Genomic DNA, 25996 nt, shown 5'->3' on the forward strand with positions numbered 1-25996 from the left:
TTTGGCAGACTTCTCTGGCAGAGTGGATCTGAAAAAGCAGAGGGAATCTCATCGGATCTGGATTTGTTTCCTGCACACAATGTTTGCATCCAACAGCTCCTGAAGATCAGTACAGATTACTTCTGACCCACAGAGGTGGCTGGCTTGGAGCTGACCACTTATTTACTTGTCCTCCTCCAAAGGTATTAAATTTTTTTACATCTTATGCGGAGCATGATCCTTAAACTACACTTATCCCTTCTACGGGCAAAACTTGGACACTGACCTACAAATGGGCACTTGTACAGACTTCTGCTAACAGACTGCAGGGATCTGCACCATGTTCACATCACTGTTGGATCAGGTCTTAGACTTGGTTTCTTTGGACAAGTGTATAATGGCAGACTATTCATTAATGTTTTCAAGAATACAGGAAGAAAAGGATGGTATTCATTTCAATAGTTACATTCATGGCTTTGTCAATCTGTACTTTGAAGTCTGAGTCCAGAAGAAGACCCATTAAAGGAACATGGACCTTTCAGTCTTTTCATTGTCGGTACTTTTGATCTTGTTATGCAGTTTGCACTGCACTGTTGGTTCCAAACCATTTGCTATCACATAAAAATAATTGTAAAAAATAAAATAAAATAAAAGGGAAAATGAAGCCTTATTTGTCTACACGAGGAAATGACACACATCCTCTTCCTTTCTTAGGCATGGAGAAACAGTCTGAGTTTGCTTGAGTCACAGCTGTGTGAAGATGATTATGAGCTCTGGACTTGCTAAACTAGGACACAGAGAGATGCTGTCCTTTGTCAAAAATAGCAAGCAGAGCTGAATCAACCACCACTGTCAATTTGGCCCCAGGAAGATACACATCAGCCTGTCACTTCATTCTGCATAAGCCCATTTTTAAATAAATATACACAAAAGTCACTGCAGCCATAGCAACATTTTAAAACAAACTGTTCCTCAGCATTGTTTTTATAGGTTGGTGTAAGTACTTAAGTATTTAAATATGCATATTTACATATGTAATATAATTCTGTGTGTGTATGAGTAGATTTGTGTATGTACAATACTTAATGTACAGTGTTGATGCCATGTAAGGCACAGAGCTCTCTGAATGTGCTCAGTGGCTTAAAGCATTGCCCACCAACTTGTACTTCAATGTGTGGCAATTCAGCCATCAGCCTGGCAGCAGGTTAACCTGACAGAAAAAACATCTAGCACAGTTTTCTGCAGTGCTAGAGCTGATTGGGCTGATGGGAAGCCTGGTGAGTACCCGAGCTGCCTGCAGGAATAAAAAGGACTGGAGGAAGGGACACTGCTCTTTCAGCACCTTTTCATGAAATCGCTTCAGTGAATTCACAGCCCCAGTTTTCTCCTAAATAAAGCCTATGACTGTAGAAAGAGCCTAGGGAAAATAATCCTCCTTGTAGTGGCCTTGCTAAATATCCCTCCTACTGCATGCACTAGGATTTACAACTGCTTAGCAAAACAGATCACAGAGCTGATTAAAGTGAACCCATGGAATTCAAGACGCATGAGTTTCCACAGTTCAACCACATCTGTTAGTTTTCTTGTCTTTCCTCTTCCACTTTTGCAACGTGAATACAGCAGCATCATATGGCCCTGAAGATTAGTGGTTCTTTGAGCTGTTTCTGTTGTTTGAAGGCTACTTGTAATGGGAGGGTTTCTGTGGACAGCAGTGGAACAGCTCAAAAAGAGCATTAACATACTTCGAGGTGGTATTATGTAGCTGTGACATCTAGAACAGCTTGGACATTTCACATCGTGCCTCTTGTGTGTCAAAAGATAAGAACACAATCTCCCTAAGGCAAAATATTGTAATATTTCTTACTTAACACTATGTATATATGAAAAATGCCTCTCAAAATTACTCAAATAATGGGAGAATAAGCATTAAGTATTTATCAAACATATGCTTTCCTCAAGATGAGTATTTTGCAACTGTATGTATACTCTGTGAATCATTTAATCTGATTATTTAAGTTGCTGCATATGCCTACTCTTTTAGTGCTACGAATCCTCTTCAGAAATATAAAATTCTGGATGCATTCGTTCAGAAGCTCAGGTTGCAAGTCTGTAAAATGGCTCAACTCATTTTTATACTACGGAAAAACTGTTATTAATTGGAAAAAGCTGTTGGATCAGTTGGAACAACCAAAGCACGGCACAAATTTTATCACATTGTACAATCGTTTCATATCTGAAATTAGGGTAAACTGATATTTAAGAAAATAGAAGAATCTTTTAGTATGGTCTTCACAAATCTACTTCCTTAATTTAGTTACTAGAAAATTGTGCTAAAATGGTAGAAAAACTGGGCAAATTAAGGAATAATTGTTAAAGAAACAAACGAACAGGTTTATTCCTCTGTACCAGCAGCTGAGGCCTTAGGGAAGAGCTCTGTCAGCACAAAACATACCTGGCGTAGGTAATTGGGATGGGCTAACCAGCCGTGGTAACTTATATTTTGGGAAACACCAAAAGCTATTAAGCTGCCACAAACCTGATCACAGTCTTGCACGTGTTCTCTCTATCTTATAGGGCTACAGTGGTGGTGAATGGTCTAAAGGGGAAGATGGGAGTTGGACTGTGCATAGCCAGGAGCTGGACTTGATAATCTTTATGGATCCCTTCCAACTCAAGATATTCTACGATTCTATCTGCTTCACCCAACAAACAAAATACACTTATTAACTTAGCAGCAAATGTGTATGGGGTGAACAGGAAGGGCTCAGCTGATGGGATTTTACTCCTTACAGAATGGAGGTCTCCTTCCTCATGGGAGAGATCTAAGAAATTTGCTGCTTTGCGGTGTGATTCACTGATGGCTGGAAATGCCTTAAGTTGCAATTGCAGCTACCAGTTACACCTTGTGTGGTTTTATTCATAGTGATTCTAGAGACTTCCAACAGTTGGGAAGGCAACTGCATTTCATGAAGAAAATTTAGGAAAATCACATCCCTAAGATTTTCCTCATGCAAGATTTATGCTCCAGAAAGAGATGCTCTGTTTTCTTGCTGAGACTTGTTTCTTTGAGCGCCAGGAACTTTGGGATACAGTCAGCAAAACTGTCTTTAGAAAGTATGGTTCTAAAATTCAGACTCCATGTTGTATTGAAAACGTCTCTTCAGTAGCTGCAAAAAGCACAGAGATGGAAAGGGGTACGATGCTGCAGACAGTCTGCATTTCAGTATGCACGCCAGTTCTGCTAGATTTAATTGTTTCAAGACTATCCATGCTATAGATTAGACATTTGAAATTGGTAACTTGGTCTGGCTGGTTGAATATTGAAATAGTTTCAGCAAATGAAGCCAAACTAGCTAAGGCTTTGCAGATTTTTATTTATTTATTTATTTGTTTGTTGAGTTGCAGCGTAAGAAATGAGTAAAAATAGCAACAGAACCGAGATGGGACAGATAACTCTTACTTAGAGTGCTGTGAATTGCAGACTGCTGTCATGGCTGTCTGAGGGATGAGGTGTAAATCATGCATTTTATCCCTTGGCTGAACCACCAACCCATGGGAAGCTAAGGTTCAGTTGGAGAACAATTAACAGGCAATCATATTTTTTTCCTCCTGCTCATGGGTGAGAAAGGGAAGATCTTCAGCTGCACCACCCACAGTGCAGCAGCACAAGGCATACAGCACATATCTGAGGTCTGTAGCATCCTTGCACATGGCTTGGTAGAAACTGGGTCAGACTGCAGCCCTGTGCACAAGGGGTGATCAGCCAGCAGCCACATGCTGTTCCAAGCAGATGAAGCCCAGCTCCTCTCCAGGCCCATGGCTCATGTTCTACTGCATTATCCAGATTCCCAGCGTGGGGACAAATCAACAAGGCTGCCCCAGCTACCACACCAAACCTCGGTCTCTCTATTAGTAGGAACACTGGGTCTGAAGATCATTTTCAACATGTAGAACCCCCTTCAGATGCTTTTGCCCGTGTTACAGGTGCTGCTTTTCTGCTTTTCTCTTGCCACTTCATTAACAGCCTTTTAAATAATCTCGAAATAACAATTTTTAGCCCCATTAGGGAAGTATGGAGAACAGGGTAGCACAACACCCCGTTACACCAACAGGCTCAACCTGGGAAAATTAAACTGCAGTCCTTCATGAGGCTTCTGCCTAAAAAATGGCAGCCTGAATGCAACCAGGACTTGGAAGAGTCCCTAGCAGCACCTACTGTCCTGGTACGTTGAGCCCAACGTGCTGACCACATGCATTTGCCATCTGGTGACTTCTGAGTCAGTGACTTCTGAGTATCCATTTGGAACATTCTGCAGGAAGGTACTTTGTACTGTTACAATCCTTTGTAAACATGCTGTCAAATGCTTTCATGGCCCTTATTTATTTAGTGGAGGCTGCAGTAATGGGCATTAAATTTAGCTTTATATTTCTATGTTGAAAGACTGTGTAGAAATGCAAAATTAATGCATTAAAATTAAAAAAGGACAAGATCTGAAATACTGAATTTACCCCACTGTATTACTTCAAGCATTTCTTTATTCAGTGTATTTTTGCCTGCCATGAATTGATTTAAATAGAGAAACCTTGGTTTCGTTATTTCAAAAGAGAGAACTCAGGCTTTTTTCAGGTGGTAGCTGATGGCCCAATCTCACCTGTAGGGAGAATCACATCCTGGTGTTAGCTATAAGTTCAAAATTGTGAGGCTTCAGAAGTTTTCAAGTCACCTTATTCAGCAAGTTCCTGCTCATAAACAGGATATACAACGTGAATAGCTGGTGAGTAGAAAGCAGATGGTGAATATTTAGAGGGCTTGTACATGGTTAAGTATTTTATAAAAGTTACTAGCTCAGTATATTTGTTTTTAAGTACAGTTTTAGTTAGCAAAATGACTTTCCCTGGCATGTTCAGATCTGTATAACTCATGTATTTCCCTGATCTCTTGATATCAAAATAAATCATGTCCGCATGCAAGCTAGTAATAAATCAATCCTCTTTTATAAAATATCCCCAAATGGAAAATTAATATTAAGTGTGGCCATTCTTCTCAAACAAGAACTTTTTCAGAAACAAGTTATTGGTGTGTCTATGCATTCAAAGCTTACGCTTCACTGTATTATTAATTTATACAAACTACAAGCTTTGATGTTTCTGGAATTTAACATTGGACTTTTGCTACAACTGTTTTCTTTAATGTAAAATGTCTGTGGCATAATTCTCATTGCTAATTGCATCCTTATGATGGTTCTCTGTAAAGCACTGCTTACCTCATTCACAATAGCACAAGAAGCCCGGGACTGCTGCTAATGTATACTAAGCCTTTTCAGTCTTGTTTTTTTTCTTTTCTTTCTTTTAACCATAAATAGAGATTATCACAACCTTAAGTACTTGAGCATTTGGGGAGAGTTTGAACCTAGATCCAGACTTCAAGTCCCAAGCCAGACCCAGCTGTGGCAGCAGAAGTTCTCTAATTTTCTGGCTGAATTGTTTAGCTCTCAGAATTGAGCCCTCAGCAGTGAAGCAAATAATCCATTAAACAAAACCTGTGCTGCCCTCTTGCAGCTTTGGCTGTGATAGCATTGGTAGCACAAGAGCAATATCCTTCACCTCGTGGTTCACCTGAAGCTTGCTTGGGGAATATAGAGCCAAGGTAATGCAAGAGAGCTTGTAATCTCTTGCATCTTCTTCAGAGATGCTAATAATAGAATTCAGTATTCTTTCAAATATTACTTGCATTAAGCATTCAAGTTTTTTAAACTGTTTTTGTGCTAATGGTATGTTTGGCTTTATTATTTTTTTTTCTAGAGGTTTGTTAAGTTTCAAGTGCTACAACTTAATGCTGAAGCACAGCACTGCTAATGGAGTACCTGATCTCTCAGCATCTTCACTGAACAGCACTAATGAAATTTCCTGGCAAGCTAATTAATACATGGCATAAGTCAGGTGTACCTTTAGCAGCTTAACTCATAGCCAAGAGGATGAAGTCCTCCTGCCTACCCTGCACTGACATCTCACTAACAATAATGGATTTGGGACCTAATCAGGCATTAAAACAGAGGATTAGTGAGCTGCAAACTGCAGGGATCACAGCTCAATTTACAGTGCATGCAGGGCACTGGTAGAAGTTACAAGGCATGCTTTCAATAAATGAGTATCTAGATATCTGACAAAACTATGCAGGCAGCAAAGCCTGTTGGATTTATGGAGCTGCTCTATGATGACTTCAGATCATCAGCAGAAAAGAGACACAGAACAGTAGCTTAATATGAAATTATAATAGAGCATGGAGCAGTGAATGTTAAGCATGGGTACTACAACTGCCTGAAAGAAGGTTGCAGTCAGTCTGTTTTCTCAGATCACAGATAATAAGATGTGAGAAAATGGCCTCAAGTTGCTCTAGGGAAGGTTTAGAATTGATAGCAGGAAGAATTCCTTCACAGGAAGAATGGTGGAAAAAACTATCCAGGGAAGTGAAGATTTGCCATCCTTGGAGGTGTATAAGAAATGTGTGGATGTGACGCTTATGGACATGGTTTAGTGGTGGATTTGTGTTACTGGTGGTTGAAGTTGATGATCTTAAGGGTCTTTTCTGACCTAAACGATCCTGTGATGACAGTGTTAGTTGTGTGGTTATGAGGCAAAGCCATCCATACTGGGTGGGCCATTCGTAGCAGTTTATGAGGGTTTATGATGGTTGTTGTGCAAGGGGACTTCAAGAAGGTGACTTTTATGCTCCTGAAATCTACGGACTATTGCTTGCCAGTGGTCTCATAACAGCAACTGCCATGAGGTTGCCATTATACAGCAGCCTCCTGATTCTACCACTAGATTTCTGCTACACAAGAGACTGGCACACAGATTAACAAGCACTATCACTTCCTTAGTGCCCCAAGATGCAACTCTCTAAGGAGGCTAAAGGAAGAAGGGCTGGTAGATGGTGGAAAAAATGAGATCTGATGAAAGAGATGAGGGGTTCAGCAGGTGGGATTGACAACAGAAGGGAAAGCAGCTTAAGACAGGAAAGGATTTCCATCCAGAAGTGTCAATGGGTGATGGAGTGGTAGCAAAGAGTTGAAGGCTTCATATATGGCACAATAATCACCCCAGGATGTTGCAGGAACTCTGAATGGTTTGAGTCTTCTTTTGACACGTGTGTTAGGTAGGTAACATCCTGGAGGTTCATAAAGTAGTGCAGCCCACATCTAGGTTTGGAAGACGGTGTATCCATGAGCTTCCAGAGTGTAATTGTATTTGACTGCCTTTCCCAAGAAGTCATTTAGGTTGAGCTCTTCAAAATCACTCTAAAAAGCCACAGGAGCATCTGCAAGGTTTGATTTAAAATAACACTGCCAGGCTGGATGAAATTGCTAAACACAGCCATTAAAGCCAGGGCACATACATCTCTTGCATTTTTAGAGTCTCTGGGAGGTGTATTACTGTTCATCTTCCATGCCCAGAGTACCTTTCTACACTGACAGCCCATCAGTGAAATGGCTTTTCTGCTGTCAGCACATAAAGCAGGTGGTCCAATACCTCTTTAACACAGTGTGTAGAGGGGATGAATTACTTCCCTTACTCAGAGGGAGTATCAGTGTATTGCTACATGCATACAAGAGATAATAGGGGAGAGCTGCCACCTGCTGTTGAAAACATTCTGGTTGATCTTTTAGCCCGGACACTGTAACTGCTGTAGGTCCCTCATTAATGCCAGCTCCTTCCATCCCACAAAGTAATATTTTCAGGGGTTGCAGGAAACCCAGGCCCATCTAGCATTGGAGAGAAGCAAAATTTGCCCTGAAGTGTTGCTATTCTTGCTACACAATCAGGAAAAAGCCAAAGCATTTTACTTATGTTTTGAAGTGGTGCAAAGCTGGAAGGTATGGCAACATCACTGTTTCTCCAGGAGGGAGTTCAATGGAGTTATGAAGTGTACTTCCAAATGAAGCCACAGCTGATCGATTAAACCAGTGCTTAGAACTCATCTCTGTGAAAGTAAATGTTTTTCAGCTATTCTATCGAGGTTCTTTATTGCAATATATATATATATATATATATTTCTAAAGGAAAAAATGAGGAAAAGAAAAAGTACATATACCGTAGGATTATTCTAAACTCAAATTTCCAGTAGGAATTGTGGCATCAGAAGCTGCAGGTGAGTGTTCAGTTAATTCAGCCATTTGTAGTGGTGAAGTTTTGAATAGTGAGGTTCTGCTTTACTTGCTGTATACATTGAAGGGTCTAAATATAAGTTTACAGTCCATGTTTGAAGCATTTAGCATACTGACAATTTATATAAAGACTGTTGTTTTGTTTGATTTTTTTGAAGGAGTAATGGGGTAAATCCCAAGGACTGTTGTATGTCAGACAAAATCATGAGCCTTATCCACCAAACACATAACATGAATTTTAACACCAGTCAGCTCAGTTGGGCTGAGTCAAGGGATACTAATTCAGATGGATCTAATAGAATCGACTTTGTAGGCGGCCATGCCTCAGAGTTCAATATCCACCCAAAACAAACCTGAGCAGTTTTTTTGGGGGGTGAGTTCATATGTTTTCAGCTTCCTTTGCTGGAGAGCAGAGGCTGGGGTAGGTATGTCCAGCAGATGGTGCAGCTGGCTATATCCCAAAGCACTGCAGGTTTTTGGGACTTAGGGCAGCTTCTGATGCTCAGCTGCTCTTCCACTGTGCTGCTCACCTAATGAAAGGCAGCTCGAGCTTGGCAAGGCAGAGGCAGGTTTGCAAAACCTGTGAGTCCCTTTCCCTCCAGGTGCAAAGTGTGATACAAAGGAAGCATCACTGTTTTCACACAGTCTGCCTGCTGCCTATTGCTGTGAGAAGGCACAGGTGGATATATAAAGCTGTGCTAAACAATCTCAGCAGCTGGAAGAAAAAAGAAAAAGCTGAGCTCCCCTAAAAACTTAAGAGATCTGGAACCACTGAGGCCTGTAAAGCACAAACTTACTGCACTGTAGGATAATGATGCTATCCTAACAAGTGTCAGATGCCTGGGTCTGAATCATAGCCTTGCTGAGCCAGTTGGATTTCCTCAGGCTGCCACGGGATGGCCATGGAGGGTAAGAAATGGCTCTAAAGCAGAAAGAAAACAAAGAAAAAAAATATTTCAGAGACCTGCCAGTAAAGTTCTTTTGGCTTTGAGTCTGGGCATCGCTCCCAAATTCAGCCTCTCACACTCAGATAAAGCGCTACAGCTTGAAATGAGAGTCAGATGTGTGGGAGGGGAGCACACGTATCTGTGCCTGGGCTGAAAACCACATTCACTGTAATGCCTAGAAAATGCTTTTTATTTTGGGCATTGCTCCAGAAAACCTTTTTCATTGCTTCTTCAACCATCCTCTATTGCTTGGGATTGCCCAGATTTTAAACCCAGCTGAGTGGACAGGGAGTGCCAACACCCTGAGGGGTTTTCTCTTTGTTCTCCTCCCTGGAGAAACCTCCATTCCCTGCCAATGCTCTTCAAGATATGGGCGAGAAGGGTTGGTCCCCTCAGGCTGTGGGGTGGGATGGCCACAGCCACTTGACCCGCAGCTTCCAGCTTTATCTGACACATCAGGCAGGTGGAGTCCCAACTACACAAGTGTCTTACAGGGCAAAATGGGGAGGGGGTGGGGGAAGAAAAGGTCCTGACAGTCTGCAGTTGGGTTATTCCTATCATTTTATCATGGGTTTATATTCCTGTGTGAGGGTGAAGGTTTTTTTGTGTTTCTCCCTGAGTCAGAATCTTGGAATTTTGTGATTATGTTGGCATTTTAGCTTGAAAACAAACGCAAATCACCACCATCAATCTGTATGTTCTTAGCCTGCCAGCTTGGAGGAAAAAACTAGAAATGTGAACTTTTCTTCTTCATGCCAGTCTACCTTGTGGCCCTTTCTAGGAGGTGAGAGCTGACTCCTGGCTGCAGGACAGCTGGTGGTCCCGACCCAGGGTGCTGAAGGGGGAGGCAATGGGAACGGCAGAGGACCAGGAACAGTGTGAGTGAAGAACTTGTTAACCCAGAGAAATGGGAAGGAGCCATGTTGGGCTGGATGGGACCCTAGAGGTTGCCCAGTTCCAAGCCCTGCCATGAGCTCCAACAGCTCAAGCTGCCCATGGCCCCATCCAACCCAGCCCTGGGCACCTCCGGGGTACCTGCAGCTCTCTGGGCAGCCTGTGCCAGGGCCTCCGAGTGAAATATTTCTTCCTTATATTACAGTACGGAGTAATGGGGATTTCTCAGGGCAACTGTGCTTGGGACAGCCGCAGGGAGCTGAGGAAGGAGAAAAGCTCAGAGAGGACATGGAGGATAGGTTGGATGGGAAGGAGGAGGTTGGGCAGGTGCCTGCCAACCAGCTCAGCCCCTCACGTAACCCTGGATCTCCAGTGTTATGTTGCCCCATAGCCCGGTCCATTTGCATCTGGGGCTGGTCATTTTTGCTTTGTGTTGGGGTAAACTTGGGAAAAACCTCTGTTATTTTTCCATCTGAGGACTATCTAACATCTAATAGTGACTGCATCTCTTCACTGCAGCTTAGCAATGGGAAGGGTGCTGGAGGAGATGCGATCTACCCAAGGAAATAAATGCGGCATTGTGTGTGTAACTCACAGATGTTAAATCAATCTTCTCAAATCAGCCTTAATTGCTTAAATAGTTGGAGTGCTGTTGCTTTTCACAGAACTGAGCTGCCGGTGCCTGTGGTGCCGCAGGTCACATTTGCCTCTTGGGTAATCTTTGGGACCTGGAAAGCCCACACAGACAAAAAGAGCTCTGTTTGCAGCCAGCACCAGCTGGGTGGCAGAACTACAGGGCTGGGTAATGCCTAGGAGGTGTTCTTTGTGACTCCTGCACCCACTCCAGCACTCCCCGAATATCCAACAACTTCTGTTTAACATTTCCTGAAATATTGCTACTACCATAATGCTTTTTTTGTGCTATCAAAAATTTACTCCAAACTGCTGTGCAGTGCTGGAATGTGCTTGTTTTAACCTGAGCATTCTTTCTGCTGCCTTATCGGCTCGCGGTGGTCATTCCTACGCAGCTCTAATCACAGAAGTATTTATTTGCTATTCTTTCCTTGCAGGCCAACAGCTTACACAGGAGTGAGACCGAACAGCATGCACATGCCAATGCTGCAGGAGAGACTGAAGGACGTCCTGCTGTGATTCAGGGGATATTTAAGGGGTAACATGAAGAATTTGGTCATGTTTTAAAAGCATTCAGAGTTCTAATGCAATCGAACTTAACTGCTGGTTTGGTTTTGTTTTGTTTCTCAGCACAGATTTCACCAAACGATGCCTGAGTGGGGGTGGTTTTCCAAGCATGATGCAGAACCTGTTGCAGTCGGGAAGTCGCAGTAGCACAGACGCATCGTGCCGGGTGTGTGTGACAGAGCTGGAGGTGGGCGGTATGTCTGGCGGTGAGAATGGCTGGAACTCAAACGCAGGGACAAATAATGGAGGAATTACTCACCTCGAGGTAACGCAGCAGAGTCTCCCAGTACTGAAGAGCGACAGGCGGAGCTGTGAGGGGTCTGGTGAGAGCTGCTGTACCTCAGCGCCCAGCGGTTCCTGGGGGGAGTTTGAAGGCTTCAAGGAACCCTTGGGCAAATGGCATCCCAGACCTGATATCTTGCTGAAGTCAAAAAACACTTCTGATGGTGGTACAGGCGTGAGCAGAGGACATTGCAGTGCTGCTGCTGCCGGTCACTTCTGTTCCGAGCCATCTCTACGCAGTGAGGCTTCCAGCTCTCTGAATGAGGTAAGTGTTCGCAGTAAACCAAAGACCAGAAGTGTTCGTGTTACTGCTTCCTGCATCTTAAGATTTGTATCTGAATGTCTGCTCTATAGAGAATAACTCTGTCCAGGGAGAGAAACTGTCAGGCTGCTTTTTAGTTAACTCGAGTGGAACAAAATGCAACTTCTTTCCAGAGTTTGACAAATACTTCAGTTGTCCTGCTGGAGAGCTTTGAAGAATGTAACGTGCTGCTTTTCTTTTGGGCACCAGGAATGGGTTACAGCCCTTCGGAAACAATGGGCCCTGAAGCATCTGAGAGTTAAAAGCCAGGCAAAAGGAACGTAAGAAGCAAAGAGCTGGGAAGGCAGGTAACGAAAATAAAGTGGGCAGAAAGCCCGAGTTGCCTGCAAGCTTCTTGAAATAAACCAACATAAAATTGAGTTAGAAACTGACAAAAACATTAGCTTCTGTTGTGTAGTACGCTGCCTGAATAACCCAGCAGCCATTCTGGCATTTCGGACTGATCATGGGTAGAAGTTAATATGATACAAGAAAATGAATAGCAAGTAATTTAATACCATTCCTCTCCTATCATGGGATACATTCTCTTGTACGATGTTGGAACTAAAATCTGAATGCTTACTAAGTTGCTTGTTGAGCATAAGGGTTCTACTGACGTGCGGAAGATCAAACCATGTAGCCTGTAAGGATATAGAGAAGGTATGTTTTATTGGCAATTGTGTAAAAGCCCTGGTGCAAGGGGGATAACTCCTCCAAGCTTGCACACCGTCTGGAAAAATTGTGCTACAGATATAGGGCAAACTAATACATAATCAATAGTTTCCCAGAATTCTGATACATATTCATTATACCCCAAAGCATGCAGATCCTCCCCTGTTGTGCGTGCGTAGTGGGTTGTGAGTTGAAGAATTTGTTGTCTTTTTCGTCAAGGTTTCTGACCTTTCTCGCCATAACTCCTGACAGAGAAGGGAGGCATCCCCCAAACTAGTTTTGTCTCGCTCTGTGGATATCTAATCACCTCCCTACCAGATGTCTCAAACCTTATCAGCATGGCCTTCATCCCCCCTCACAGACCCCGTGTCTGCTATCCCCCTTTCTCTAAAGAACTGTACATTCCTGCTTCTGTAAACTATCCCTAACTATTCCCCTCTATCCTACCCCCTATTCTCAGTTACTGCAAAACCTTCTTTTTGCCTTTTACTTTTCTACCTTTCAATTCCCCCCCTTTTCTTCAATCTAGCAGGATTTCTACCTGCTAGATTATTCCTTCTTAAAGTGTGAAATAAGCCCCACTTTATACCTTTTGCCTTAACTCATGTTTATTCCAGACTTCGTACTTTTTTTCTCGTATTCCGGCACAGGCACATAGAACACCTCATTACCACACAGGTAAGGCCTGCCAATAGTACCAGTATGATGCATACCAAGAAAAGTTGCCTTAACCATCTTAGATTTGGTAACCAGTTAGTAAGTGAGTCCCATAGATCTGTTTCCCAGCTTGTGTCATCCATGCTTGTCTTATGCAGAACCTTTGTCTGTTCCCAGATTTTCCTTAAGTCTGTTTCAATTCTCAAATTCTCATTTATGTAAGCACAGCAACTCTGTTTTATTATTGTGCATATCCCTCCTTCCTTAGCTGTTAACAGATCTAAAGCCAACCTATTTTGAAGTACCACTTTGGACAGGGAGGATACCTTCTCTTGGATTGCTCGTAATGCATCCGTTGTGGCATTTTCCACTATCTCCAGAGTTGCAGAGATATTTACTATAGCCTTTTCCAGCTGCACTACTCCTAGAGCTGGGATTAGGGCTCTCAGAAAGCTATGGAACCCTGTATTATACCTAGCTAGGGGGCTGTATGTGTGCTTAGTTCGAATCCAAGGGGTTCTCAAGAGTCAGGCCTTTCGTGCCTGGCCATCTCCACATAGCCACCAGTAGCCATGAGGTAACTTACATGGCCTGTTTATGTTTTCCTGGTGGGTGAAAGATGTTCCCATCCCTACAATTCCAAGTATGTTTTTATCTGAGGCCCATTGTGATGCTTCGTCAGTTCTAGGATCACATCCCTCACCTTGCTTCCACCTTCCAGTTTCACTAGTTCCTGAGACTGCTTTAGAGTTCTTATATTCCCGTCTACACCCTATGCCTGTCAAATTTCGCCATCCAACCCCCACCCCACCTTTACTATCATGTTTCCTATCTATAAAGATAGATCTAGTAGAATTGACAGCTAACAAGTCAAACTTAGGACCCTTATCTTCTACCCCAAATTTGCATTTCCCATGTTCCACCTAATTTGGAATTGTCCAGTTTAAGGCAACTATCCCATAAACTGGTATTCTTCCCTCCCCTCTAGGGAGGGCTGTACATATCCAACATGATCTATTGAGAGCTTGACCAATTTTCTCAGTCATTCTCAGGTAACTATTCTCCTGCCATGCTGTGACCACTACCACTAATATACTGGATATAATCAAATGCTTATTCATGCTTCAAATCCTGATCTTCAATTATCCTCTTTCTTCTGCGGCCTAGTTGCTTTCTTCAGGTGGGTATAATGTATCCACGATGTCAGTCCCTCCAGTTTTGCAGCAGTGTGGATTGTCAGAAGGTAGGATCCTTCCCACTTCGGTCTCAAAGGTGAATTTGAGAGGGATTTAACTCTCATAACTCTCATTACCGGGCATAGTCGCCCAGTAATATATCATGTACAGGGCCATCAAGGCTTCACGCCCTGGTATCAAATACTGTTTTCTTGACTTTCTTTAACTGTCTCGCCAGGCTAACTATATATTCACTTAACACTTTGTCTCCCACCTGTGTGGATATCCCTTTTTGTACAGCATAAGGTCGCCCATAAAGAATTTCATATGGGCTTAATCCCTCCCTGGTTTGGAGTTTAGTTCAAATTCTTAAAATTGCCAGAGGCAGTGCCTGTGGCCATGAAATTCCAGCTTCTTGGCTCAATTTTACTATTTGTAATTTGATCAGATGATTCATTTTCTCCACCTGGCCACTTAACTGTGGCCTATATGGTGTATGTAATTGCCAATCAATTTGCCATAATATTGCTGAACCACCTTAGCAATAATGTGTCCTCGATCTGATGAGATTACTGCAGGAACCCCGAACCTCGGAATTATTTCATGTAACAACGCTTTTGTTACTTCCCGCGCCGTATTAGTTCTACAGGGAAATACGTTTTCAGGATGGCCAGAGGTATCAGTTAAATCAACATGTACCTGTACCCCCTTTCCTTGGCAGTTCTGAGAAATCAATTTGCCACTGTTGTCTTGGATAGTTTCCTTTCCCTATCTGCCCTAATAAGATTTTATGTCCAGATTTGGGATTGTTCTGCAGACAAATTTCACATTGTTGAGTCACTTGTTTAACAGTGGAGTATAAAGTTTGGGCTATCTGCTGGGCCAAATACTTGTACAGTGCCTCAGCTCCCCAGTGTGTTTTTCTATGTTCAGCCCTTACTACCGCCCATAATAAGGCTGTGGGGATGACTGCTCTACCCCGTGGGATAGTGACCCATTCTCCCTTTCTTACTTGTCCTTCTAAATCCTTTATAAGAACTTTATCTTCCTTCGAATATGTGGGTTCACTATCAATTTGGATTTTACCATCTGGAACTAGAGGATGCAATTCTATCGGATCTTCCTCTGCTGCTCTTTTAGCCTCTTGGTCTGCGAAAGCATTACCTATCTCATCTGGTGTTTTTCCTCTTTGATGTGCTCTGCAATGCATAATGGCCACCTTTTTAGGTAGCTGCACTGCTTCTAGAAGTTTGAGAATTTCTTTGGTGTGTTTGATGCCTTTTCCTTGGGTTGATAATAGTCCTCTTTCTTTCCATATTGCTCCATGGGTGTGTACCAAGCCAAAAGCATATTTTGAGTCAGCCCATATATTGATCTTTTTCCCTTCTGCTAGCTCTAATGCTCGAGTTAGAGCTATGATCTCTGCCTTTTGTGCTGAGGTGTTTGGAGCTAGGGCCTTGGATTCTATTACCTTGCTATCGGTTGTTACAGCATACCCGGCTTTACTCCCTGATGCACAAAGCTACTACCATCAGTGTACCACGAGTCCTCGGCATCCTCTAGGGGTTCTTCCTTCAGGTCCACCTTAGGCTGGAATACACTACTTCTAGACAGTCATGTGTCACAGGTTCTCCTGAGGTTCCACTGAGGAATGATGCTGGGTTGATAATATTGGTTACTACTTGTCTTGTTCCACAAGAATAGCTTGATATTTAAGGAACCTTTGTGGTGAAAGCCAGTGTCCCCCTTTCACCTCCAGCACTGCTGAAACTGATGTGTTTTAATGTTTACCAGGCACAGGTAAGCACACTAACAAAAAGAAAAATGAAATGAAATACTAACAAAATAGCAAGACTTCATTATTACTACTTTTATGAATTAAAATGTGAGAAAAAGGAGAGCAGTCAACTCGGGCTTTCATGGAGCTAATAGCACTTCATAGCTCACAGCTTATAGTCTGTAAAATCAGTTTTTACATGGAGGGAACAGAGTTTTGTGGAGCCAGGCTTCCCTGTCCCTGTGGAGCTTTGCCTTTTGCAGAGGCTTTGCTCAGGAAAGCTCAGTGCTGAGCATGGGGTGAGCTGTCTAGCATTGGTAGAACAGAGATCACAACATAACTGGTGACGAGTTGCTGGTATGCATATACAGAAGTTAAATTCTAGGGTTGGAATTTCAGACATGCAGTCTTATGCCGAAAAGCAGAGTGTGTGGTGACCAGGGCAGAAATATAACAGATTGTATGGTTTCTTTCTTAGAAGTTGTACATATTAATCTAATTGTAGCCTTTGCTTTAATATTTTTTTCGTGTTTATTAAAGTCAAAAGGAAATATCCAACGTGAGCTGAAACTTTAGGCAGAGTTAAAATACTTAAGGTGTCTTTTTCTTAGGGTAGAGAAGCAGCTGCAGTGCTGCTGGAAATTTCTTTGGGAGTAGAACACACACGTTGTTTGTCATTCATTCCTGTTCTTTTTATATTGTTTATTTGACATCATAAACTCCTCAGGTTGGGGTGCAGTCCTTCAATAGAGGAAGGTTGGAAGGGATCTAGAGATCATCTGAGGTCAGATGTCTGACCTCCAATATCTATTGCATCAGTTAATTAAATTATAACAGTCAGGAGCAGAGTCCCCTACTTAAAAATGAAATCACCATTTCCTTGCAGTAGCAGGATACTTTGCCTACAATCATAGAACCACCAAGGTTGGAAAAAATCTCCGAGATCATCCAGCCCAACCATCCACCTACCACCAATATTCCCCACTAAACCATGACCCTCACTACAGCATCTAAACGTTTCTTTAACACCTCAAGAGTTGGCGACTCCACCACCTCCCTGGGCAGCCCATTCCAGTGCCTGGCCACTCTTTTAGAGAAGAAATATTTCCTAATGTCCAACTGAATCTCCCCTGGTGCAACTTGAGGCCATTCCCTCTCGTCCTGTTGCTAGTTACACAGGAGGAAAGGCCGACCCCCAGGACTTAAAGGATTTTTCTTGTGTTCTTTAAATTCAGGCCATTGTAAGAGGAATGAGTGTACTTGCTTAAGCAAGTGCTCCGATGTAGTATAGAGGATTTTTTCAAAAAGCAGATTTGAAATTTTTGCATTTGTATTTTTATCATCAGTACAAAGGTGCAAGTTAAATGGAAATTACCTGCATTTTGTGTTAAAACACACACTGAAATAGACAGTAATAAAAACAAAATTAATACCAGAGAAGATCTTGTGGTTTTCCTGTGCATCGAGCTCTTCATCTGGCTTGATAAGCTGTACTCCAGTGGCTTGTGTGCATGTCTGTGCAACATCACAGGTTGCAGGGAGAAATGACAAACAAGGAAGATCTCTGCTTTCCTTTGTTACTTCTTCTGCAAGTGTTCTGTCATGGAATTCTGCTTTTCAAACACTTTTCTCCTCCATATAGTTTAAGTTCACTAAAGCGATTTACAGATCAGTTTAAAGTTTTGTGATATTTTGGGAGAGTTTTGGAGGGTTTTATCCAGGAGTTTTTGAGAGTCTCTGCAGTCACCCATCAGGAAAGGCAGTTCAGTAAGGGCTGAATTTCAGGGATGGCCGTGTGGGCTACGCTGCACTTCTGGGAGCATGCTCAGAAGCACAGAACCCTCTGCCAGCTCTGCTGACTGTGCACGCCCTCAGTACTTCCACTATTCACTGCATTTGTCTGAGTTCAGTATAATGAAACTGGAAATATCTCAATTCGTTTCAGTCATTTGAATTCCAATTAAACCAACCTGTCAAAGTATCCACATTTATGTTTTTCAGATTAGATTGTTGATTGCTAGGCAGGAAAAACAAGCTGGCTGGGTTCGTTCTCCAGTTTTCACACAGCATCTCTGCTCCTGGACTGCAGTCACACTGCAGGGTGTTAAATGCAATGAAGTACTTTGATTTAGAAAACTTGAGTATCTCCTTATTTGGAGAAATAAAGCTTCTGGATGAGATGACACAACAACATCCCTTTAGGATAGGATGTCAATTACGCACGTTTTCCCTTGGTTGTGCATTTCCTGCTCCTTGGATAACCCTGTTACTTCCACTTGTCCTGTTTACATGAGGTTAGATTACTCATGGCCACGTCCATCCTGCAAACCTCCTTATCACTGCTGGAAGAGGAATGAGTTTGTAAATCAGACCAAACTTCTTAATGTAAGCCGGAAAACGTTTGGTGCAAATGCAAGCATCCAGATACATAGTGACCTCAGCTTTTATGTGGACTTGTGCAGTCCAAGTATTTACTGGTAACTATAAGTTAAGTTACACTTGGTTGCATTAGATGTGGTAGAAATACTGTTAGCAAAATAAGCTTTGAGTTGATGTGTGAGCATGTGTTGGTTTTGGCCTGGACTGAATTTCTTGAGAAGGAGTCTTGACTGCTAGTAGGCAAAGCAGTCCGTAACGTAGCAGGTAGCAGTTGTGACATTACAGAGGAAGGTTCATCAGAAACTCTTGGATTCTTGCTTTTCCTCCTCTAATGATAAGTAAATACTCAAAGCACTGAACTATGGGCTCAGTCCCCCTGTGTTATTAATATTAATACAGATTTTAAATACAGTTAATAATACATCAGTAGAAACATTGTTCTGTGGTGAGCTGTGGGTTGCCAATGTGTAGCATATGGAATGAAACTCTCTTTTTTTTTCTAGGCAGACCTCTGCTATGAGGGTATATTTAAATCAGGCTTTCCAGAAGTCCTTGTATCGCAGTCCAACGAGAGCATAAGAAGCCTGGATCAAGTACTTGGTGTGAATAATGAAGATGTTGGGATTCCTGAACTTACAAATAATCGACTTTGGTAATGAGTTTAGTCAGGAAAAAAAAAAGTTCCTCATTAATCAAACAATTATGTTGTTTATAGTTTAAATATTTGTGGTATTGGCAACAAACTTAAGAATCATTTTAATCACTGTGCTCCTTCAGTGTATAGATCTTCCCAATTATGTATTGTGTTGGTCAAGGAAATGGATAATGTTTTAGCCATGGGAAAGCAAGTTAGAGAATATATCAGAAGTACAAATTTCTGAGTTTTTCCTGTTGTTGGTGCTCATTCTTATGATTCAGCTTCTGGAATGCCAGAGCAGCCAGCAGGCAGCCTGTTCTTCCTGTTTGCTCGTCCTTTCTTTACAACACAGCTGACTCAATTCTCCATCATCTGAAGCAGGAGTTTTGCTGCTCCTTCTGCTGACAACCCACACCTTTTTTTTCCCCTCCCCATTTCTCTCAGGTGGTGACCACTTTTCACATTAAACTAGATTTTCTTCAGAAGCTGTGGTGCATCCAACTTCTTTCCTGAGGTTGTGTTAATGGCAGTTAGTATCACCTAACTTACTCCTAGGACAGCTGGAATGGTCTCTGTTTCATAGTATATGTGTCCAGATCAGGTACCAGCAAGTTAAATAGTAGCAAGTTGCAGCAGTGAAGTATAACTGACATGGAGGAGAAACGTCTGAGGGACGGATTATGCAAAGTAGAAAATTAATAGGGCTGAACTCTGTACCCACCTTACAGAAGCGATTGATTAGTATGAACTGTGGGCATGTAACAAACTCTGACATGTATTTCTAATGCAGTTCTCTGAGAAGCCTCAACGTACAGTTATGTTGGCTGTTTCCATTAATCATCATGGAGATTTATTAGTGTGTCGGGTTGATACTTTGAACGAATGTAGAAATAGCTTTAAGATAAAGGTAGGCTAGTACACAGCTGTATGTACAGAAAGAATTACATATGTCTTCTGAAAACTTTGTATGCCATCTAACCTCAACTTGTGTTTTCTTTCCTAGCATTGATTCTGGAAACATATGGAGAACTCTTAGAGACTTAGATAATACCTCCAGATTAAGACATCCCTGGAGTAAATCTCACTGCCAAGAAAACCTTCTGAGTGTTCTTGGAATAGATGCAAATCGAACGGTAATTGAGCAAAGGTCTGCCAGTATGCCAGTATAAACTTTTGGTTGCAGGTTGGATTTTATGTAAGCTATACATGCAAACACATGAGGAACAAGATCTGGATGAGTTATAAGTTTATGTAAAGAGAGCCTTTTCAAATGGTAGTCTCACGTTTTCTCATCATTGTGTGTCAGTAAGGATGAAATTGTGTAGGGATCAAATTTTGATCATCTTTACGCTGAGGTCTCAGTTCTGTGGCACCCTGTTGCATTAGATAGTATGTTCAGCTTCAGGTATGAATGTAGAAATAGCTTTCAGATGTATGCGTACTGGATGGTTTTCTTTCTTTCCTCAGAGTATGAAAAAGATGTCGGTCTCTAATATCTTTCTGTTAAGTGAAAATTGGATTTGAATCAGTGAGGCTACTAAAGTAATCGCTGGGTGTTTTTATTGCATATGAACTGGAAGTGTGTTTCACTTCCCTTTTCCTCAGAAGATTCCATCTGTTTTTGCAAGACTTGAGAGGAATATGTTTTAAATTGAAAGGAGAACGAACTATCAATATTGAAAATCTCAAATGTCTCTGTTTAATCTCTTGTTTTGGGAAGATAAAGGCATGGGGGATGGTTTAGTGTTCAACCTGGTTATTTAGATGGCATGAATCAGTTGTTTGTGCTTCTCAGAGTAACTATTCCAGTTGATGATTTCATTGCCATGATGCGGTGCTGTGTGCAATCGTGAACTGCAGGAGCTGTCATCTAGCAGGAGGAAATGGGAGACGTTTCTCCAACACTCTAACTTCCCCTTCTGTCCTTTCCTTGCCCATCGAGATATTTGCAGCGTGCTGCTTTTAACAATACTGATTTTTCATATATTTTCTAGTTTAGGCTAGTGGTGATTTTATTCAGAAATAGCTTAATTTTGAAATTACAATTTAAGTCATGATTTGGTTCACATGTATGGGTCTCTTTCTTGCCAACGAATTGTTTCAGTGCCAGGGAAACATGACAAATACAGCTTTGGAAAGTAGAATTTGATGTTGTTATTTGAGAGGAAACTTTTCTTTAGATTGAGATCAGATAGTCATTAGTAAAGAAAATGTAAATTTGCTTTCTTAGGACTTTCCGGAGTGCCAGAATGACATCACTGAGGAATCAAATGCTAAAGATAATGAAGACTTCAGATTTGACGGATTCAGTATTAATAACTGCAAAGCATTGATCCAGACCAAGGTAAGAACTGCTCTAAACATAAGTACTTGAGGGAAGCATACAGCATATTTTATGTGTTCATCTGTGCTGCTGTCAGCTGTTAGAGCATATGTGCTGGCTTAACAGCTTGGTCCTGATAGGACTGTGTGTACGTACAGTTGTATTTCACCCATCAAAACCTACTTGACTGCTTCAGAAAAGGTAAAACATAACATCCCAAATGCAAAACCATATAATATAGAGGATGCTGAAATGTGTGGTTATTTGCTAAGCACCCTGGCTGCTGGTCAAACTATTTACTGGGTGGGAGGGAGCAATAATACCTAAGATACTGTCAGGGTGTATGTCAGAAAATGACAGAAGAAAATCAGTGTGTTAAAGGATAGACGTGATGAACACTGAGAGACACTTGTGGCTTGCTCCTAAGATGCATTGTAAGGGAGACACAAGAAACAAGGTTCCTTGTAAAGAAATTGCATTTGAGCTTGCATTGCACATATTCAGAAAGATTCAGATTTGGTTTCTCCACTGTAGGAGAAAACAGGAACTATCTAAAGAGGAAGGTAGAACTGATGTTAACAATTACAGGGTTATTTTTGTTTTGTTACAGAGAAACAAAAGTGGGAATTGTTATCTGTGCATTTGCCTTCAGTCAAGCAGGCATTTATAAGCTCAGTTTCCTTCATGCAGTGCAACCTGGAGGACGATTCTGTCATTCTGCATTACTTAAAAAAAAAAAAAATAAAAAAATGAATCAGTTGCATTCTGTTTTTACCAAAGTGCTTGAGATCAGCATTCTATGGGTTGTTTTTTTTTTTCTCCTTTATGCTGATTTTTATGAAGTCTGTCTTAAAATCAGATACAAATATGCTATGTGATTAAGTTAATGTAGCACAGAAAATATTAACTTGCTTTTAATTTTTCACTCAGCTTTCTGTATTGCCAGATTCCAGACAGGATCAGCTTTTCACTTGTAACCTCTTTCTGAAAACCACATCATCAAATGGGAACATGCAATATATAACAACCCCAAGGAAGAAGCACATTTTCAGTACACCCCACCTAAACATGAAATTTTTCAACAGTGATGTTTGCTGAACCAAATGCACTTTTTAATTGTTTTCCTTCTTTTTGAATAGAATGCATTCTCTTACTGGCTTTGTATTGGTGACTGCAGATGTTCATTAGGGAAGTATTACTGTACAGGAGGTACCTAAAGCCACATTATTAGAAGGAATTTGTCCCATCTAGTTATGAAGTCAAAAGGTGCAATTTTGTCCTGAGAGGTTTTGCTGCTGATTCATCTTTCTTACAGTAAATCCAGCTGCAATCACGCTTTAAAGATCCTCTGGACTGTTCTTTGGAATTACTGACATCTCAGGCCTTAAAGCCTCTGAAAAACCTGGTTTCTATGCCAAAACCTGAACACACCTCAAGTGTGTTGTGAAGCGACATCATCTCTTCTGTTTGGTCCAGTCTGAATCGGCTGAGATCTGCTACTTTGCCACGATGAAATGAGCCTTCTGCAACCTGTGGCTTTCATTGGGGTTGAGGAAGGTAGAGCTTCTGTGTATTGTGAGAGCCTGCTGTGGAAATACAGGTAGTCAATGGCACGATCAGATTGAAAATGTTTTGTCCTGGCATTGGTTGCTAACTGAAATAAATTGCATCTCTGAAGCTGATTGTGTCAGGGCCTGTTGGATTTGTTCAGCAGACATACCACACATAGTCCTGCTTGCCACAGCTGAACAGCAGGACTTGTACTGCACAGTGCTTGAAACATGGCCCTAAACCTGTTGAAGTTTTCTGTTCTAGCCACTCTCAAAATGGGAACTTCGTACAATTTTATTTTTTTTTAAAGAAGTTGTTAACTCATTCAAGCTCATCCTAAAGAAAATGCTGAAGCATCGCACCGTGGAGCAAACTGATATTCCTGAACTAAGTTGGTTCATTCATGATGTGTCTTCTCTACTCCTGAAATTAAGAATACCAGTCAACAACAGCAGACTCCAATTCTTCATCCAGCAAACTGTTCAGCAGGGCAATTACAGTTGCTCTATCTTAGTAATGCATATGATACCTCATGCTATTAGCATGAAGCAAACTGTAGAGTGGTCCTCTGTAAACAGTAACAGAGCCTTTGGAAAAGTGCTGTTTGAAAGCAGGCAGCTCAGCAGTTTCCCATCCTCTCAAAAGGAGTTCTGCAGGGCTGGGCTGAAGGCTCCAACTGCATTCAGCAGCAGGGTGAACTTTTGCACCCCAACACTGGACTTGAAAACAGTTTGAATTTCCCCTGCAAGTCTTTCAGAGAACATAAAGGTGTATTCAGTGGTCTGTAGTAACAAACTCAGTAAATACTAGCAAATTGTCAATAAGTTAAGAATGTAAATTTGAGGTTGGTATTGAAAACAATTATAGGAATAAAATCTCATTTTTATTATTTCAGAGAAGCAGGGCCCTGAAGAAGATCCTTGAGAGGGCATTTTTTAGTGTGTTACTGCTATCTTTTTGCAGGTTCTGCTTTCACTGACATTATATCAATGCATCAAGGAATTTTTGCACCATTCCCCCAGGGAATGCGCCTCAGCCACAGAAGCAGTCTTGCAGCCCTGTCTAAGGGAAAGGGAAATTACCTGTGTAATTTGATTCAGCATGGAAAAAACTACTGGGCTTCCAAAGATGATGGTCTCTGTGTTTCAGCTTTTTCTTTTTTTTTTGGACAGATGCTCTGGGCTACCTGAGTACTGCAGCACACGACAGGTGAGAGAGGATCTGTGATTCCTGTCTTCAGTCCGAGCTCATTTATTCAAAGAAAAGGACTCACAGATAAGAAATTGTAAAGCAATTCAGTTCAGCATCAAGTCTGTGGAGTCCCCGCTGCCTGCATCAGAACTAGGACACGAGCTATTTGGGGGATACTCACACAGAAAGGGAGACGGGCCTCTCCAAACTTGTTAGTAGATCATTTTCAGCTGTAGACCAGCCTTGCCTTCTATTCTTATCTTTGGAAACAAGGGGTGACGGAAAACCCTATGATGTGTTTTGCACAAACTCTCTGTTCATTTCCTTTTGTCATTTCCTTGTTGCCTTCCTGGGCACGAAGCCAAGCCTGCTAACAATCGCCACTCACCAACTCCTGAAATACACAATTGTATGAAGTAGGAGCAGGTGTTCGTTCTGTGAAAATGATACAGGGAGGAAAAGCTTTGCAACTTAGCGTGTTTAAAGCTACAAATTTCATCACTTCCAATCTTACTTTTGAGCTCCCAACTGTGAAATACTCTAGTTTTGAGGAACTAAACTTGTCACTCTACTCTGTGTCTGTGAAAGGTAAATACCACAGAGCTTGGCGTTTGTTCATGGTTTTGAAAAGATGAAAACTAAAGCAAGGTGAGAGCTTTACATTGCAGAGCTGGACAGAAATGCATTTTTCTTCCTGTTTGAAACTAGAGGGAAAATATATCCACAGAACAAAGTTCTACAAAGTTCAAATCACAGATGTGGTTCCTCTATAGAAGGAACGTTGTGTACAGTTTGAGTAAAATAGAACAACAACAAAAAAAACAAAACAAAAAACAAACAAACAAACAAAAAACATCCAAACGATCCCACTGTGAAAGACTGAAAACATTTCAGTGATACTCTGCTCAAAGCTGTAATCTCTTAGGGACTCTTATTCCAACAATCAATCCTTAGAGTTGAACAGAGCAGAGGCACGGTTTTGGGAGGTTTTGTCTTTGAAGCATCATATTCCTACTGGTAGAGCTTATTTTTAGAAGTCCAAATTAAAATACATATAATTTGATAACATTAACAGCAATCCAGACCCCAGTATGAGTACACCTGTGAGTATACTATCTAAGTATTCCTGAGTATACTGTAGACCCTCCATTTCATAGGTATATGAATTTTAAAAAAGCTTTAGATGCTGACCTTGATCACTACAGATTTGTCTTCACATGAGGGGTGCTCCTGCCCATTGACCATCCTTGAGGCCCTACTCTAACTCACTCCAAAATGCTGCAGTCAGAGGTGAACACAGATTCCAGCATTTATAATATACAGCATTTATAGACCGACCTTAAGAGTGAATGTGGGAGTAGCCCACAGTACTTACTCCTATTCCAGTTAAAACAGCAGAGAAAATCTGACTAAAAACAAACTACATTGAAATTAGATGTCAAATCCACAAAGCCACTTGGATTTGAGTTTATCTTGATAGACTGAAGGGGGGGAAAAAAAAAAGCAAAAAACCCACCACCATCCAGCTCAGCTTAAGTGCCAAAGCACAGCCAGTCCAGAACAGTGCTCTCTGGGTCCTAATGAGGGAAAAATGTATGGAATGAAGATTACAGATTTTTTTTTCTTTTTTTTTCACTAAAGGCAAGATGCTGATGAATACTAGGATATTAGGTAAATACCTGAAAGCCAAATAACTGCCCACTTCCACGAATGCTTGATTTAATAATACGTACTTCACTGATGCATCTTAATAGCTTAGCTCTCCTAATACTGGTTTTTAAGTAGCTCAAAATTAGTTTGGGAACTAATTATAATTCATTTTCCATGCAGAACTCATGCATAGGTTACCTTGTGTGTACTTCCATG

General features: G+C 41.5%; 1 protein-coding gene across 5 annotated transcripts; it reads left to right on the top strand.

Moving 5' to 3' along the window:
- Positions 1 to 4663: 4663 nt before the first annotated feature.
- CLBA1 (clathrin binding box of aftiphilin containing 1) lies at positions 4664 to 24552 on the top strand. 5 transcript variants are annotated; one of them, XM_010711997.3, is made up of 7 exons: positions 4664 to 4754; positions 11056 to 11156; positions 11249 to 11732; positions 18932 to 19080; positions 20069 to 20198; positions 21296 to 21409; positions 24112 to 24552. In XM_010711997.3, exons 3-7 carry the CDS (start codon positions 11295 to 11297, stop codon positions 24127 to 24129), a joined length of 849 nt encoding a protein of 282 aa, XP_010710299.1. In that variant the 5' UTR covers positions 4664 to 4754; positions 11056 to 11156; positions 11249 to 11294; the 3' UTR covers positions 24130 to 24552. The 5 variants fall into 5 exon arrangements, with proteins under 5 accessions (XP_010710299.1, XP_010710294.1, XP_010710297.1 ...); XM_010711992.3 differs by lacking the exon at positions 24112 to 24552 and adding an exon at positions 22319 to 22637; XM_010711995.3 differs by lacking the exon at positions 24112 to 24552 and adding an exon at positions 22319 to 22637 and having other exon boundaries at positions 11254 to 11732.
- Positions 24553 to 25996: the final 1444 nt, after the last annotated feature.

The sequence above is a fragment of the Meleagris gallopavo genome, chromosome 5 (assembly GCF_000146605.3).
Source record: "Meleagris gallopavo isolate NT-WF06-2002-E0010 breed Aviagen turkey brand Nicholas breeding stock chromosome 5, Turkey_5.1, whole genome shotgun sequence".
NCBI lineage: Eukaryota > Metazoa > Chordata > Aves > Galliformes > Phasianidae > Meleagris > Meleagris gallopavo.

Bases quoted from the DNA above. Each gene is read 5' to 3' on its own strand.
- CLBA1 (XM_010711992.3), top strand. From the start codon at position 11,295: ATGATGCAGAACCTGTTGCAGTCGGGAAGTCGCAGTAGCACAGACGCA. The intron at 11,733-18,931 runs GTAAGTGTTCGC...TTTTTTTTCTAG, and splicing joins CTTCCAGCTCTCTGAATGAG to GCAGACCTCTGCTATGAGGG. The intron at 21,410-22,318 runs GTAAGAACTGCT...TTTTTCACTCAG, and splicing joins AAGCATTGATCCAGACCAAG to CTTTCTGTATTGCCAGATTC.